Source organism: Pelmatolapia mariae, linkage group LG3_W, assembly GCF_036321145.2.
Source record: "Pelmatolapia mariae isolate MD_Pm_ZW linkage group LG3_W, Pm_UMD_F_2, whole genome shotgun sequence".
NCBI classification, from domain to species: domain Eukaryota; kingdom Metazoa; phylum Chordata; class Actinopteri; order Cichliformes; family Cichlidae; genus Pelmatolapia; species Pelmatolapia mariae.
The window spans coordinates 67,038,421-67,056,959 of NC_086229.1; the positions used below are offsets into that span (position 1 = coordinate 67,038,421).

An 18,539-nucleotide genomic window follows, 5' to 3' on the forward strand; every position below is an offset into this window, starting at 1 on the left:
TGTTTAAGACTATGCTTCCTCCTCACGGTCACCCAGCCACCCTCTTTCCCCAGCTGCTTGGGGTCGGCCGGGGAACAGCTAGCGGGGCCTACGCTATCTTTGGCTGCACCATCAACAGGGGCCTGGCTAGCTACGGGTGAATGAAGGGTGCTAAGCCGCGTCTCTAATTCAGTAATCCTGGCCTCCAGAGCTGCAAATATGCTACATTTGTTACAGGTACCATTACTGCTAAAGGAGGCCGAGGAGTAACTAAACATCTGACACAATGAGCAGGAAAGTGCAGGAGGGACAGGTGAAGTAGCAATGGTGCTAACGAGTCGGCTACGAGCTTAGCTAAGCTAGCGAAACAGTACAGACACAGTGAGTGAATACTTTGGCTATAAATTAGGTAGTGAGGACACAGAAAGTGTGCTTCGGATGAAGCACGTGAAGATTATACTATGAAAAAAGAATGTATTTAAAAGTTTTTATTAAATTGCAAAGCAGATAAGCTACTCAGAAACACCACTGTGTTTGAGCAGGAACAGGAAGTGATACTCTACCACAGAGCGAGCGAAAACCAAGTGACAGCGCAATGTTCAATATGAATATCCACCACTGGAACAGGATAGGACATTACATGTAGTGGGACACAAAAACACTATGTGTAGAAACTATTTTCATTGTGTTTCAGTACAAGGACGAATACAGATCTATAACTGCCTTCACATTCTGCTGCTTATATCTCTTTAAAGGAACTGTCAACTTTTCAGGAAACACTTTATTTCTGACAGAGTTGAGAACCTGAGATTTTTCACAGGTCTGAGCTCAGAGCTTAGCTTAACATGATGGCTGTAAACAGGGTGAGAAGCTCGCTTGTCTCTGTCCAAAGTCAAAGATAAAGAGCAGCTGTACCTGGGCTTTCTTGTTCTGGTTGTTTGTCCATAACTGACATCTTCAGTTCTCAATGCTGAATTGTCTGCAACTGCATCCTTCTCTGCAGAAAAAAAAACATTAAATGACTGCAGTTACTGTGTTGTGATATTATTACACTACGGCTAATAAATTTTATTATTTTCTTTTAAGCAGCTCTTCACAGTTGCATAGTCTGAACATATCTGCTATGAACTAGAGCGAGTACAAAGAACAGGGAGTTTCTGAGAACAAGAAAAGTGGACGACCACAAAGCAGCCATCATCTTTTTTCACACTGACTCTCTTCACCACAAAGCCAACGTGCTCTCACAACATGAACAGGAATATGAGCCAAAACAGCACACACTGCAGAGAGGAGTGTCCTCTGCTTCAGAGTGTATTGAACTGGTGTTAACAACAGGAAGGTGCTGCTGTAGTTTTACATGCAGAAGTTAAAGAGGACATGAAATGCTCACATATAAAGGCTAATTAAATCACTGAGCCCTCCGCTCAAAAACTGACATAGATGTAATGCTGTCTTTTAAGCTGAATTTAAAGAAAAGAAAAAATGCTTAAAGTTTTAAAAACATGTTTAGCGCCATCTTCTGTGAATACAGAACATGGGATCATATCGTTGGGTGGTTGGTTGTAGTGATGGGATTTCCGGCTCTTTTTAGAGAACCGGCTCTTTCGGTTCGGCTCACTAAAAAGAGCTCCGAACCGGCTCTTCAGGTTGTTTTGTTGCTTTAATTAATTTATTATTAACAATAATATAAAATTATGCACAAAAGAAATTACTAATGTAAAAAAAAGTGGTTTTATTTATATATAAATATATGCGGTGGTCCCTAGAGAGAAAACACGTACAAACTCCAGAGCTACTTAGATCACTTAAATTACACAATTGTTGTTTGTGTATTTATACACAAGCACTCATATGTAATCAAATAATTTTTAAAAAAATGTTCATTTACCTGCTACTACCACACACCAAATCCGGTCGTTAGTACTTGCTGGCTTGTGTAGCCACTAGGTAACAAAAGCTCAACACTGCGCCTAGCATGCTGGAGCACTTCTGTTTTCTTTTGTACATGTTTTGGAGTTTTTACGTGCTACTGAGTTTTTACGTGTTTTAGAGTTTGTACGTGCTCCGGGGTTTGTACTTGCTTCGGAGTTTTTACATGCTATGGAGTTTTTACGTGTTTACAGTTTTTACGTGTTTTACAGTTTGTACGTGCTTCGGGGTTTGTACGTGCTATGGAGTTTTTATGTGTTTTGGAGTTTTTACGTGTTTTGGAGTTTTTACGTGCTTTGTCTCTGGGGGTCACCGTAGATATACTTTTATTTATTCACTCCACATAAAATGTAATAAATAACTAGTCACATTTCAACTATTTAAATTTTCAGCTTTTTCCTTTTACAAATTTAAACACTGCAAACCACAACACAATTAAATATAAATTAAATATAAATTAAAAAATGAAAAACAAAAAGAACATGCATATTCTCTGTCATGTGGGCCTGCATGAATAAACTTTCTGACTCCTTTATCATCTGCAACTGAAAATAGTTGTGGATGATAGTGGTGGGCGGATCGATCCAAATATCGATAGTGTCGATCCCAAGTCGGGATCGGTATCGGATCAATACTAGCCTGGTTAGATCGATTCTTTACTTTGAATTTTGCTTATTTGCTATGCTGCGCTTTCGGCAAAGCAGAAACAGCCAGGTCGGCGGACTCGCAGCTCCTGTGACAGCGGAGAGCAGGCACACTTTGCTCCCCCCCTCTCTCTCTTCACATCACCTGACTTAGACACTTTGGGGGTTATTGTTTACATATTAATTATATTTTTACCAATATAATATATACCGTTGTTTTTGTTGTTGAAATTTTTAATTTTAATTTCTTTATTATAGTTTATCAACAGTATTTGTTTTAATTTGTTTACTGGTTTGCCTGCACTTAAGATTAAAAAAAAAAGAGAGAGAGATCGCCACCCCGGCAGACCCAATGGCATTTTCGTGCTTCGCAGCATCATTTATTCTTACAATAATCCCACGGTTGCTGTAGTACATTCTACGGCTGCAGCTCTCCCGCTGGCAGCCGTACACATCATCACCACCAAACCTGCAGCGGCATCGCAGAACACGCCCTGCCCCATACCCCCCTCGCCCGCTCCACCCCACCCCGCGAGCAGGCGAGGGAATCGGCCCGAACCATCGGCGCCCCATGCCCCGGCCCAGCGACGGGAAAGTGTCCACTCTGGCGGTCGCCCGCGCCTCCAGTGGAAGCCCGGGAGCTGGCCAGCAGCGGCGGCGGAGCAGGAGTGGAAGTGAGCCGGGGCTCAGAGGCAGCAGGGCAGACGGCCGAAGCGGACAGCATGCCGCCCTCGGGCAGGACCCCCGCGCACCTCGACCTCCATCTCCAGCTTGGCAGGTCCCGCTGGCGCGCCAGCCTCCGCCTCACCCAGAGCCGCCCAGTCCACCCTTACGGTGATCACACGGTGTTTGTAACAGTAGCCCACATTCAAGGGCTGCAGCCCTCCTGCTGCCAGCTGTACACATCAACACCAAAACAAGCAGTGCACAGATTTTAAGCCGGCGAGGCATCATTGTAGATGCAGTGAAGTTGAATCCATCTCACCTGCAGCGACATCAGACATCACAGACCACGAGCCGCCACAATAATAAAACATTTTTTATTTAATTATAAATAAATTATTTCTTCTAATTATGTGCCGAATTTTAAGTAATTTATAATACAAAAGGAAAAATCATAAAAAGCACTTAAGGTCAGGAAAATTAATTGCGATTTAGCAATTCAATGAGGCATCCACCTTATTTATTGAAAAGTATCAGTATCGGTATTGGTATCGGCGATACTGGCCCGTATTTACTTGGTATCGGATCGATACCAAAATATGCAGTATCGCACACCACTAATGGATGATTACTATACCTTTCTAATGTGATGTTGTTGTCCCTGGCTCTCTTTCTCTCTCTCTCCCTCCCGCTCTGTTCCTCTGCTACTGAGTGTAATTACCGCCCCTCCCCCCAGCGCAAAGCACAAGGCTCGCATGCAGAGTGAAGCGGAAAAAAGGGCGAGAGAGAGGGTGAGAGAAAGAAAAAAAAAAAACCGACGGCTCGCGATAAGGAGCCGGCTCGCGTCGTTCACTTCAAAGATCCGGCTCTAAGAGCCATTTCGTTCGCGAACGACCCATCACTAGTTGGTTGTTGCTATTAGACTTATATTAGTTTATGTTAGCTAACTAGTGACAAAATAGATAACTCAGAAGAAAATGACACTAAAACTAAAAATCATCAGGAGCCAGAGAGAGAGAGAGCAGAGCAGCCAGGAAGAGTAGTTGGTTTAAAAAAAAAATTAAATACAAGAAGAAGTGACTGACCACAGAGCTGTGAGCGCTCACCATCAGGATCAATGTTCAACATGTCAGGATGTCACAGAAAATACCAAATCATCAACATTAATAAAGTCAGACTCACAATTTAAATAAAGATGGTGAGAAAGAATTTAAAATGTTGGAGTTGTATTAATATTTTTACTTTTCCAAATGATGTCTCCATGTTCCTTCCTCTTTTAAAAATGAACAGCTCTGTGTTGAAACACCTGCAGCTGAAGTGTTTTCTTTCTATCAGAAACAGGATGCTGGACGTCTGCAGAGCTGTTAGCTTCAGTTAACCACAGACCACAAACACACAGTCCAGCTCACAGTGAACAACACTCAGTAAGTATAATAAACACGCATGTTACAACTGAACAAGATTTCAAATTGTAGATTAAGAGACAAAAATGAAACAAGGGAATCAACTTAATGTTTTGAATTTGATGTTCACCTTCATGCTAAGTTCATTTAAAATAATATCTTAAATACACACACACACTCACAGACCTGCCATGAAAACAAAACAAAATTCTACCTCTGCGTTATTCTATTAACCCAACTTGAAAATGTTAAATGGAATGGTTCTTATATAGTGCTTTTTTACTCTGAGTATTCAAAGTTCTTTATAGAATTTGCATCATTCAACCATTCATACAAGCACTTTTTCTGCATTTTCCATGGAAGTGCTTGCTATCTAATGTTCAAAAAGATTAACACTCTGCTGGATGCATCAAAGAGCAACTTGGGGTTAATATCTTGCCCAAGGATATTTCGCATGCAGACTGGAAGGATTGTACCTTTGGATTAGTAAGTAACCTGGTCTGTCTCCTGAGCCACAGCCAACATGTAAAATTAGGAAGTCTGAGTTTGAGTCTGAGTCTCACCTTCTGTGAACACATTGTATCCTCAGCATAACCAGTAACACCAGTAGAACCACAACATAGACCGACCTAACAAACAACAACTGCAGCACAGAGAGAGCAGGTGGCGAGAGCGATGTAGTTGGAGGTGTCGATGTAGGTGGAGGTGTGGTGGTGTCTTCCCCTAAAACAAAGCAAACACATTTATTAAGTTGTCGTCACATTGTGAATGTTGAAAGCTGCAGAAACACAGACAGGTGAGTGTGTCACCTGTGACAGTGATCCAGCTGGATGGAGACTCTCCATGACCGCTGATGTCACACTTGTAGAGGCCTTCATCAGACCTGGAAACATGCTGGATGGTCATGTGACCTGTAGGCTGCTTCCTGATGAGGGAGCCATCTTTATAGAAAGCAGCTGGGAGGTTGGAGGGAGTGGTCTCTGTTTTACAGAGCAGAGTGACGTCATCTCCCTCCATCACAGGGAGGACAGGACTCTGCAGGATCACTGATCCACCTCAACACAGAGACAAACTACAGCATTTCATCCATTTACACACAGCTTCATCAACACTAACTCCACACACTCAGCTTACCAGTGACTGTCAGGTTAACCATGTTACTGATGGGACCCTCTCTGGACTCACACCAGTAAACTCCACTATCCAGTGGATAAGTGTAGCTGATGTTACAGGAAGAACCAGTTGGTTTTCCCCACACATCTCCACACTGAGTCTTCTGTTCTTTGCTTGTGTTTCTCCTCAGAGTCCATCCAGCAGAGCTGTCGTCCTCCTCACAGCTCAGAGACACAAAGTCTCCTTCAAAGAACTGAGAGCTGCTGAGACTCACAGTCAGACGAGCTGTGAGGGTTAAAATCTGTTTATTTTTTACATTGTGACACATTACCCCAGTCAGGTCATATCAGTGAGCATTTCTGAGGTTTAAACTGTGACAGAAGAAGGTTACTGACCTTGGTTTGTTGTGCAGCTCAGCAGTGAGATCAGAACTAAAGAGCAATGACAGAGAAAATATTTGAGGTGAAAACAAAGAACAACTTCACACAAACAGCTGATAAACACACAAACTCATCTCTTCATGATATATGTACACATTTTCTATATGATGCAATATGTTTAAATGAAGTTTGACAAAAAAATAAAACGTATGTAAGGTTGAATATTTGATAGATCATCCAACTTCTTAACTAATTTTCAATCTTTAGGTCTACAGAGCTGGAGCCCATCTGTCACTGGTTAAGCAGCAGCGTATCAATGTGACACTTCTCTGAAGTCCAATGCAGGGTTAACAATGTATACAACACCACAATAATTATCACACACTCACATCCACACCTGGGGCCAACTATGAGTCCCCAATTAACCTCAAACAATAAGTGAACATGTTTTACGATTTTACACCAAGTTTTTTGAGGAAACAGATTTCAAACAGTCTCTGCTCCTTTTCATCTCAGGAGCTCTTTAAACCATTATTATTGTTACTGTAGGTGCACTGACTGCATCATGAAGATATAAAGAAAAATATGCAGTCATTATAAATTTTAATGTTACACTGTCCAGCTGTGTTGATATAATGAGTGAATGATTTGATCTTTTCTCTGCCTGCTGTGTTTCCTCGACTCCTGAGCAAAGATAAAGAGTCAGTTCAGACCTGCAGTTGGTCCTCGTGGTGTTTTGAACTTGAATTCAGCCTGATTTGTTTTTCATGTCTTCTCCTCCATCATCAGTTATCAGGAGAGCAGACAGTCAAAGTACAAGGATTCAAACAAACACAGAGATTCTACTTACAGAGCAGACACAGCACAGATGTTTCCTTCATCGTCCTTCTCACTCATTTGAGCTTTTTTTCATTTCTCTCACTGACACCAAGTAAAGCCCGCCCTCTTCCTCTGAGCACCAGCTTTCTATTGGTTCAAACACACAATGGAGGGGGACTAAATTCTAAAAGAAACACAAGTCATTTATTTTTAAACAGTACTTAAACATATAATTTTGAACACAGTGACATGCCTCGGACATTTACGAGTTCCTGAAAAGCATAAACTAAAAACAATCAGATGTCCTCTGCTGTCAGTGATCTGTAGTTTGGTTGATGAACAAATCCATTTCCATGTAGTGGACGTCCCCCTCAGTGAGAGACAGATATGAGATGAAACACAGGAATCAATATTATGGAGCTGAACTGGAACCATTCAGACACTGAGGCCCTCTGAACACATTTTAATTACAGCTGTGCAGAGACACACTGATGACTGACTGGAACACTATGATTCACATTTTACATTAACACCATCCTCACGTATGGTTTATATGTGGCCACTAGAGGGAGATGTTGGACTTTAAACACTAACATGTATAGAATCAGATCATCAGTGATCCTTCTCTCATGTTGAAGGATGTATTAGAAACACACGTGGAGGACAGAGGAGAGAGCAGGCTGCACAGGTGTTCTCTAGCACTATCTCTCCACACCGTTACATATTCCATATGTCGTGGCGTGTGGATATTTCTTTAAGACACTCCGACACGCCCAGCTACGTCCCACAGTGCACGTTTAAAACAGCTGTGCAGACTTGACACCGGTGATCGTTTGATCTCCACTTGTGTTGTGTGTGTGAGTGCTTTGCCTTAAACGTGTTTGGGCATCATCCTTGGGTGCTGCCTCTCCCCCTCCCCCCTGGTAGCCCCATTATTCCCCTGGTTTGCCCTGGTATTCCCCTGATATGCCCTGGTATCCCTTAGCTTGGTTCCCCTTAGCTGGCCATTAGCTTTCCCCTTGGTTGGTCCCCCTTCCCCTGCTTATCGCCTCGAAAAACAGGCTAATGCACCAGTTGGACCACGCTGTGCAGCTGCCGGCTAGCGAGTAGCTCGGCTAAAGTGTTGCAACCACAGCAGGGACACGGCTTCAGCGTTCAAGCATACGCTGTTGCAGTGCAGCTCGGCTGCTATGTATGTGAACATAGAGGGAATATGTTTTCAGCATTCCTAGAGTTCTCTGTCGGCCTGCTTAACACTGTGGGGAACAAACAGTTGGAGGGGGAATTAGGCTACAGTTTGTGTCAGCTAAGCGTTAGCCAGCCGGCGAGTGGCAGTCCTCCCATGGCTCCGCCTCTGTGAGGCCTGGGTCAGTGGAGGTTGAATATCAGGTGGCGGATGTTGAAGAAGCTTCCATCCTCTCCTCCGGTGTTGCCCACCTGTCCCTGGGCTGCCCCCTTCTGGTCCCCAGGCACAGTGTTGGGCGAGATGGGTCCCTTCAGCTCTTGATTGGAGCATGCCGGGTGTGGGAACTAGCCCTGCCTGAGGTCCCATGTAGACCTGTCCATGTCTTTGGGCAAGACACTTCACCCGTTGCCTTCACCCGTTGGTGGTCAGAGGGCCCGGTGGCGCCAGTGTCCGGCAGGGAAGCTGTGACTGCAACGTAGCTTGCCATCACCAGTGTGTAAATGTGTGTGTGAATGGGTGGATGACTGGATGTGTAAAGCGCTTTGGCTCGACCAGCGGTTGACAGTTCTCTGGCCTGTGGTGCTGGCTCTCTGTCTGGCAGATTGCCTGAATGTTGCAAGTCTACGTGGTCGGCAGGGCCCGCTCAGTGAGCTGACACCCCCGGCGAGTCACGTCCCTTACGCGTCACCTGGACCTCGCTGTGTGTGATGCGCCAGCCAGCGAGTGTGTTGTGTTCCAGCCTGTGGCACCGGCTGTACACGAGTGTCTCACCCTCGAGTTCCCCTGTCTACGGACGGCGCTCAGCAGCCGCTTGGCCCTGGGGAGACCTGTGGGTCGCGTCCCTGGCTTTGCCCTCCGCTTCAGCAGCTGCACTACAGATGCCGGCTGTGTTCTCCTGGCGTGTTGCCCACATTCGCCGGCTTACATGCCAGTCGGACCTCGCTGTGTCTGATACGTCAGCCAGTGAGTGTGTGTTTTCCAGCCTCTTTAGCCAGTCTCTGTCTGGCATATGAGCTGCTGCGGCTGCAGGCTTTGTTCCCCCGGCGTCTTGCCGTGCTTTGCCGGCTTGCACGCTAGTCGGTCCTCGCTGTGTCTGATGCCTCAGCCAGCAAGTGGGTGTTCCCCAGCCTGCAGCGCCGGCTTCCTGTATGGCATTGCCTGCCTCTTGCAAGGTTGCAGGGGGAGTGGGTCCCCACTCAGCGGCTTGGTGAGCTATGCTTCCTCTCCTCACTCTGCTCCTGGGATTCCAAGTGTCAAGAGATTTATTCTAAAAGACACTTCTTCAGCTGAGAGTCTGATGGTAGAAACACACATGCTGCAGTTTTTACTTGCAAGGGCGGTCACAGAGCGCTCACACGAGAGTGGGGGCCCTGTGATGTGTGCTCTGTTCTTGCACTTGTCTTTATTTATATACAAAAGTAATACAACAGTGAATACGTCTATTCATAGAGAGAGGAATGTTAGTGCGCATGTATGTGCGGGTGTGCAGGTGTATGTGTGTGTGTTTGATTCTGAAGGACGCTGCTTGTTATGGAGGGAAGGTAAAAGTGTCCAGCTCTCCTCTTCCTGGCAGGGAGTGAAACTACTTGTTCAGCTCTTATTATCGCTGTGGGAAGACACTGATAAAAGAACAGAACAAGTCTTATAGTGAACAACAGTCTAAGTCATCAAAAGGTTATTATGCAGTATTCTATCATGTCGTGGTTTTAGGCAAGGATTCAAGCGACACTTTGTAGAGCACTCAAACGCTAACCTTTATTATTTACTTCCTGTTTCAGAACCCCCTTTCACAATAAAACAGGTTATAATCAAACAGATTACACCACATCCTCCTTTCGCTGGAAACATCAAACTTACAAGAACATTTACTGAATATATGAAAACTGTACTCTTTTTTTCCCCCTAGAACCTTTCATAGAACCTTTTTCCTCTTCAAACTTTTTCCTTTACTTTTCAACACATGTCTTTTTTTTTATTTGTTTGTTTTCACAAGTCCAGTCTTTGTGGTTTTTTGACAACCCTGCCAGCCCTAGTTCTGACAGGACCTGGGTCTGCTGTCTTAGGAGTCAGAGTTGTAGCCACCGATAGGTTTGAAGCAGGCAGGGCGTTCTCTGTTGGGCTGACAGGTGTAATTGGGGTTTGTAAATTTGGTGTGGCATCTGGCAATGGCTGGAGGTGATGCCTATTTCTCCTGATGGCTCCTGAAGGGGTCTCTACAATGTATGAGCGGGGTGTGGAGTGAGAGGAGATGACAGTCCCTTCACGCCTAGTGTTTGTAATCCACACTGGTTGTCCCGGTGAGAGTGGAGGAAGTTCTGTCACATGATGTCTCCTGTTGTACGCAACACTGTCCTTCAGCGCTCTCTCTCTCGCTTTTGTCAACACTGTAGCCTTGTTGGGCAGGCTGGGAATGCAAGATATGGGTCTTTTGCTTTCTTTAGTAGACTTTTCACAGTTTGGACATGACGCTCAGCCTCACCATTGCTTTGTGCAAATCTTGGACTGCTCATTACATGAATGAACCAATAAGCTGCTGCGAAGTCTTTGAACTGTTGGCTTGAAAACTGAGGTCCATAGTCACTGTAGAGAAGCTCTGGAATCCCATGTCTGGAAAAGATTGATTTTAGATGCACTAAAACATCATCCGATCTTGTGGGAGTAGGTTTCGCTATTTCCGAAAATTTAGAGTAGTAGTCCACCAGAAGCACATAGTTGCTGTTGTTAAACGTAAAAAGGTCTGCTCCAACTTTTTGCCATGGTCTCTCAGGGAGTTGGCTTGGCATTAAAGGTTGCACTGGGTTTGTACGCTCTTTGATGCATATGGTGCAGTTTTTCACAAGTTCATTTATTTGCCCACTCAGACCAGGCCACCATACTGTCTCCCTGGCTCTCTCTCTGCATCTAGACATTCCCTGATGTCCCTCGTGTAGGGCAATGAGGACAGAGTGGCGCATAGCAGTAGGGATCACTAGTCTGGTGCCTTTCAGTAGCAGATTGTCGTGTACCGTTAAGGTGTCTCTGTGTGGCCAATATGCTTTGATTGGGCCTGTGAGATGGCTGTACTCTGGCCAGCTGCTCTGACAAAAAGCCATGACATCTGAGCATATGCTGTCGGTTTTAAGCTGTTCCTTTAACTGTGTGATGTATGTCGAGGTAGCAGGCATGCATTTGACTATTTCATCCACATATATATTTGTGTCATCCAGTAGTTCCTCTGTAGCCTTAGAATCAGGGTCTTGGTTAACGGGTGCACGTGACAGTGCATCTGCTGTGAGGAGTGCTTTGCCTGGAGTGTGAGAGATGGTGTAACTGTACCTCATGAGCCTTAGGCCGAACCGTTGGATTCTGGGTGGAAGCTCGGTTAGAGCTTGCCGTCCTAGCAGGCTGACGAGTGGCTTGTGGTCAGTCTCTAAGGAGAAGTGTCTCCCGATGAGAAAATCTTTGAATCTTTCACAACCCCATGTTAGTCCAAGCGCCTCCTTCTCCACCTGTGCATACCTCTGTTCTGTTTCCGTTAAAGAACGAGACGCATATGCAACAGGTCTCCATTGCTCTCCCTCTTTTTGAAATAGGACTGCTCCCAGTCCATGATCCAGCCAGTCGTTGTGTTCCTGCTGATCCTGTCTCCAAATGAGGATGTCATCCAGGTGACAAACCACACATGGCAGCCCATTAAGGATCACTGACATTCTACGCTGAAAATGTTCTGTGGCTGACGCTATTCCAAAGGGAAGTCTGTTAAAGTGGAAGCGTCCAAAGGGTGTAATGAATGTTGTGTAGTGTGCTGACTCTGGTGACAATGGAACCTGCCAGAAACCTCTGTTTGCGTCTAACTTACTGAAGACTTTTGCTCCCGCCAGGGATCGAAGTGTCTGTTCAACTGAAGGAAGGATGTACTTTTCTCTGCACACTGCTTCATTGAGGTGAGTGAGGTCAACACAAATACGCACACAGTCGTTTTTTGTTGGCACTGGGACCATACCTGCACACCATTCTGTTGGTTCTTCAACTCTGCTGATTACGCCCATGGACTCCATTCTTTCCAGTTCCCGTTTCACCTTTCCTAACAAAGGGATGGGGACCCGTCTTGGTGTGGCCAGGGAAAAAGGCACAGCATTGGGTTTCAACTTAATCGTATAAGGTTGTTGCATTAAACCTAATCCCTGACACAGCTTTGGGTAGTTCTCATTCAACACATTCATGTCAATACTGTCAGCTCTACACACAGGGTCAGCTTGACACTTGCTGGCCTGCTTAACAGTGCTATGTGCAAATCTTTGATAATGTACACATTTTCCTGTATTTCCTGTTCACCTTTGCAAATTGTTTCTCTGCTCATACCCAACACATCAAGTGGAGTACCACCTGGACCAAACAATGGTCTATCTGGTTTACATAACTCTGTCTCATTTTGGTTTATGCAGTAATACATCTGGGCTGGGATAACAGAGACGTCAGCTCCTGTGTCTATCTTAAATAGAGAGACTGAGGAGGAGCTTCTTCCTGCAGGGGATACGGTCTCTCAACCACACCACCACATAGAACGAACCCACACATATGATTCTTACACACACACTGGACAGTCTGGACTTTGCTTGCACTTAATCACTTTATGCATATTTGCACTGCACAAGACACTCACAATGTGGTTTGCACAACACTGGACATTATATTTCTTATATTTCTTCATTTCCATTTAATATTTATACAGCTGCTGCTATTGTATATATATTTATATAATTTTTCTTCATACATTCTTATTATTTCCATACTGTGCATTTTGTTGTACAGTTACTTTATTTTCAACTTTAATTCATATATATTTTATCTTACTCTTTCCCAGTTAAATTTACCCTTCATTCTAATTTGTGGTGTACAGTTATTTTATTTTCAACTCTAATTCATATATATATTCTATTTTATTCCTTCCTAGTTAAATTCACCCTTTTTAATTTTCATATTTATTTTCTATTTTATTCATAGCCTTTTCTTTTTTTCTTTAGGTCACGAGCAGTTGTATAAGGCATTTCACTGCATATCGTACTGTGTATGACTGTGTATGTGACAAATAAAATTTGAATTTGAATTTTAAATCTAATTTTGTGGTTTCTGATAGTAAGGTCTGCATACCAAGGATCTGAACCTGCATCTACAGAACCAAGGAACACAGGTGCATCATCACTTGTCTCTGTTTCTATCACATGCACAGATTTAACAGATTTACACACTTTACTGAAGTGTCCTCTTTTACCACGAGTGACATGTTGCATCTTTTGCTGGGCATTGTCCTTTACCATGCAAGCATGATCTCCCATTTGGTGTTTTGTCCTTTGTTGTGCATTTATGCTCTCTTCGGGGCTTGAATGTTGAATGCTTTTGTTCCCTGTGCTTCGCTGTCACAGCATCTATTTCCATCTTATTTTCCCCTTTGATGTCTGTCTATTGTTTTTTGATGACTTCAGACTGCCGGGCCTGATTAACCGCTTTCTCCAACGTCAAATCTTTGTCCATTTGAAGTCTCTCCGCTAAGCTGATGTCCCTCAGACCCACGACGAGGAGATCTCTTATTAACTCATCGTGCAGTTCACCATAATTGCAGTTTTCAGCTAAAGCACAAAGTGCGGCGACAAATGAGTCAACAGTCTCATTGGCTTGCTGTGTTCTTTGATTAAAGCGGGCTCTCTCATAGATAATGTTTTTCCTTGGAACAAAGTACGTATCCAAAGTGTCTCTTACTGCTTGGTACTGCTGCCTTTGTATGTCTGATAAAGCTTGCCCTCGGAAGATATCCTCTGCTTCATCCCCCATGCAGTAGATGAGTGTGTTTACCTGGTTAGCCTCTGAGCTAAGGTGCAGGTTGCTTGCAAATCGAAATCTTTCAAACCTCCTTATCCACTTTTCCCATTGCTGTGGCTTTGAGAAATCAAACTGCTCGGGAGGCTGGATGGTGAATGTGGCATTCGGGGGTAAGTTGGTGTTAGCATTATAGCCGCCGTTAGCTTGCTGGTAGGGCGGTGAGGTGCGAGGCTGTGTAGCTGTTGCGCTAGCTGCTGCTTCTTCGTCCGACATCTTATCGTCTGGTGAAAACTCTTTACCGCTCCCAAAGCCGCTTGCTGTCACTCCCCGATGACAAGGCTCTTACTGCAATCCCACTTCTGACACCATGTCGTGGTTTTAGGCAAGGATTCTAGCGACACTTTGTAGAGCACTCAAACGCCGACCTTTATTATCTACTTCCTGTTTCAGAACCCCCTTTCACTATAAAACAGGTTGTAATCAAACAGATTACACCACATATCACATGCAAACGTATATCATTAAAAACTTATACTGACTACTAAGTACAATTCTCCATTGACACCAAGTTCGGGCCCTCGGCTCCCCAGACTCCAGCTGGGGATCCTTGGTGTGCATGCACATGGGCTCGTCCTAGCCAACCACCTGTGCTTCTGCCATTCCCGTCACTCTACCTCATGCCGTGGGTTTGCGCTTGTCAGACCTCGCTATGTCTGACACTTCGGCCAGTGAGTGAGAGCAGGGCAGGTCCGTGGCATAGGCCGTATAGGCAAATGCTAAGGGCGCCGTCCATCAGGGGGCGCCACGCCAGTGCCACAAATGTTGAAAATTTAAAAAAAAAGTTGGTACTATTATTTCTAAATACAAAAAAATTATCCCACGTTAATTAAAATGCAAAGTAAAGCTTATTTAATAGAAATATTATTTGTTACAACATTACGTCCCCCCCCCCCTCCCCGCACGGTGCGCCCCCTCCCTTCCCGTATCATGGTTCCTTTTGGACGTCACCACATCAAAAAATCAACACAAGATGTCAAAACGGCCAAAACTGTCAGGTGCCCAGGGAAGAAAAAAGAGAAAAGAAACACGAATAAAAGACACTTAAAACAAAGAGGTGTCCGCCATTGTTTAACTCGGCAGAGGCGTGCTATGGATTATGGGATATTGAGTTTAAAAAAGAGCATACAGATTTTCGGCCGTACTACTCCGGTATACCACTAGAGAGAGCCAACCCACCACAAATAAAGTCTGTTTCTATGGAAATTGGCCTAAATTTGCACTAAAATCAAAATATTTCAAAAAGTGTAAAAGTCATGAACACCAAAAGTGTATACCATACTAGTCCAGCTCCAGCCGCACAAAATGATCTAACATATGTAACCCTATTGTCAAAACTGTTCGGCAGAGAGGCGCGGGAAAATTTTCACTAAAATATTAATATTTAAAAAACTATAATAGTCATAAACACCAACAGTCATAGCACACCATTCCTGATCCAGCCGCACAAAATGAGGTAACATATATGAAGCTTGTCTCAAAACTGCGAGGTGAGATTCGCTGCAAAATTTCAGGCGGAAACTGAAGAATAACTAGAAAAATTTGCATTTCCTGCGAAAATGCTGTGTGGATGCCTTAACGCTGAAGCCGTCTGCTGAAAAGCTGAAAAAGATGAAAAGTTGCAAAAAATTGTATGGTGGTGAAAAGAAAATGTCACCCTAAGCAGGGTTCGAACCTGGACCTCCTGGTCTCAAGGTAGCTACTCATCTCAGTGAGCCAAGCTTATTCTCACAAAGAATAGGTGGACAGACTGACCATTCTGCTGAAATTAGCAGAAGCTGCTGAGAATTGTGCTGATAAGAGGTGAGAAGGCTGAAAATTTTGCAGAAAAGAGGTCAATCAGCAGAATTTTTGCTGAAAAGAGGTAAAGAAGCAGAAAGTTGCACTGAAAAGAGAGGAATCAGCAGAATTTCTGCTCATAAGAGTTTTTTCTGAAAACAGCTGAGATTTATGCTAATAAGAGGTGAAAAGGCCGAAAATTTTGCAAAAGAGGTGAATAAGCAGAATTTGGGCTGAAAAGAAGTGAAAATTCTGAAATTTCTGCTGAAAAGTGTTCAATCAGCATAACTTCTGCTGAAAAGTGGTGAATGAGCAGAATTCTGCTGAAAAGAGTTTTTTGCTGAAAACAGCTGGAAAAGCAAAGTTGTATGGTGGTGAAAAAAAAATGCTGCCCTGAGGAGGATTCAAACCTGGCCCTCCTAGTCTCAAGGCAGATATTGATTTCCCTGAGCCAAAGTCATTCTTACAAAGGAGAGGTGGAGAGACGGACAGTTCTGCTGAAATGAGCAGAAGCTGCTGAGAATTGTGCTGATAAGAGGTGAAAAGGCTGAAAATTTTGCAGAAAAGAGGTGAATCAGCAGAATTTCTGCAGAAAAGAGGCAAAGCAGAAACTTGCGCTGAAAAGAGATGAATCAGCAGAGTTTCTGCTGAAAAGAGTTGTTTTTCTGAAAACAGCCAAAAAAGCTGGAATTTGTGCTGAAAAGGGGTGAAAAAAATGAAAATTTTGCTGAAAAGGGGTGAAGAAGCTAAAGTATACCAAATCAAAGTATTTGTGCCAAAACATAGTGTTTCTGCCATATTGTGGTACTACTACATTACAACATGAATACGGATTAAAGATGAAAGAAACTGGCAACAAATTCCTCCACTACAAACCAGTCTGATACCACTTCTTTGCAGTGTTCACGTTTACTAAGGCACTACCCAAAGGGCGCCACAAGAGGGCACTCCAACACAAGAGATGTACACTGATGCACTTAGTAACAGTCAGCCTCCTACTTAGCCACTACGTAATACAGCGATATTACAGTGTACAATTTCACATAAATTTGAAGGGGGAACAAACAAAGCAGGAACAAGCCCAAAACAATAAAATAACTGGGCTGCCATAGCTATCGCTTAACTAGCACATACGCTAAAGGTAACTAAAACCAATACACAAAAGTAGCAGGGTAAACATCTTAAGCATGGAACATTAACTCACGTTTATGTGACACACACCATCCCCAACAAATACAGAATGGGCTATTTGCTCCCCTTCCCAGCAGCTCTCTCCTCAATCGTTAGCCCAGGAACGAAGGAAGACCATCTAGCTCAGAAGTCCCATGAATTCCCTCACTGCTCAGAGGCTGCTGGGTAATGTAGCTCACAATAACACAGGTTTTTCTACAAGCACAAATACTATAACATAGCAGAAATACTGTGATTTTGTTGAAATACTATGCTTTAGGACAAATACTATGATTTGGCAGTAATACTATGTTTTAGGACATATACTATGATTTGGCTCAAATACTATGATATAGCAGCAATTCTATGTTTTGGTACAAATGCTGTGCTTAGGCACAAATATTATGATTTGGCAGACACTATGATTTAGCAGAGATAATATGATTTGGCAGAAATACTAAACTTTGGCACAAATACTATAATTGAGTGCAAGTACTTTAAGATAACAGAAATACTATGATTTAGCAGAAATACAATGTTTTTGCAGAAACACTGTAATTTCACTCAAATACTTTGAAATAGCCGTAATACTATGATTTGGCAGAACATAACAGAAATTCTACGACTTAGTAGTAATACTATAACATAACAGAAATATTAATTGGGCACAAATACTATAATTTGGCACAAGTACCATGTTTTGGCAAAATCCCATAATTTGGCACAAATACTATGATTTGGCAGACACCATGATTTAGCAGAGATAATATGATTTGTCAGAAATACTAAACTTTGGCACAAATACTATAATTGAGTACTTTAAGATGAGAGAAATACTATGATTTAGCAGATATACAATGTTTTTGCAGAAACACTGTAATTTCACTTAAATACTATGAAATAGCAGTAATTCTATGATTTGGCAGAAATACTATGTTTCAGAACAAATACAATGACTTAGAAGTAATACTATAACAAAAGGGATTCCTCAAAATACTATGAAATTGCAGTAATTCTATGATTTGGCAGAAATACTGTACTTCGTACAAATACAGTGCTTTGGTACAAATACTATATTTTGATTTGAGTACTATGACTTGCAACAAATACTATGATTTGGCATGAGTAGTATGATTTAGTACAAATACTACGAATTGGCAGAAATACTGTGACTTAGTAGTAATACTATAACATAACAGATATACTGTGATGTTGCAGACATAGTATGTTTTTGCACATATGCTACGATTTCACTCAAATACTATGAAATTGCAGTAATACTATGATTTTGAAGGAATACCATGATTTGGTAGAAATACTATGCCTTAGTAGTAATACCATGACATAACAGATATACTGTGATTTAGCAGACATAGTATGTTTTTGCACAAATACTACAATTTCGCTCAAATACTATGAAATTGCAGTAATACTATGATTTTGAAGGAATACTATGATTTGGTAGAACTACTATGCCTTAGTACTAATACTATAACATAACAGATATACTGTGATTTTGCAGACATAGTATGTTTTTGCACAAATACTACAATTTGGCAAGAAATACTATGTTTGGGCACAAATACTATGATTTGATATAAATACTATGATTTGGCACATA

At 42.9% G+C, this 18,539-nt stretch overlaps 1 protein-coding gene across 1 annotated transcript; it reads right to left on the reverse strand.

The window, feature by feature from the left end:
• Window positions 1-850: 850 nt before the first annotated feature.
• LOC134618056 (low affinity immunoglobulin gamma Fc region receptor II-like) lies at window positions 851-7,060 on the reverse strand. Its single transcript, XM_063463259.1, has 6 exons — window positions 6,962-7,060; window positions 6,127-6,162; window positions 5,753-6,016; window positions 5,428-5,673; window positions 5,182-5,341; window positions 851-976 (listed from the first exon to the last, which is right to left on the reverse strand). The coding sequence occupies exons 1-6, from the start codon at window positions 6,990-6,992 to the stop codon at window positions 937-939; spliced, it is 777 nt and encodes a 258-aa protein (XP_063319329.1). The 5' UTR covers window positions 6,993-7,060; the 3' UTR covers window positions 851-936.
• Window positions 7,061-18,539: the final 11,479 nt, after the last annotated feature.

What these genes read in the sequence shown, in the direction of transcription:
- LOC134618056 (XM_063463259.1), bottom strand. Translation starts at nt 6,992, where the DNA reads ATGAAGGAAACATCTGTGCTGTGTCTGCTCT. An exon ending in ATCTGTGCTGTGTCTGCTCT is followed by an intron (nt 6,163 to 6,961) that starts GTAAGTAGAATC and finishes ATTGCTCTTTAG; the next exon opens with TTCTGATCTCACTGCTGAGC. An exon ending in ATACAATGTGTTCACAGAAG is followed by an intron (nt 977 to 5,181) that starts GTGAGACTCAGA and finishes TTTTTTCTGCAG; the next exon opens with AGAAGGATGCAGTTGCAGAC.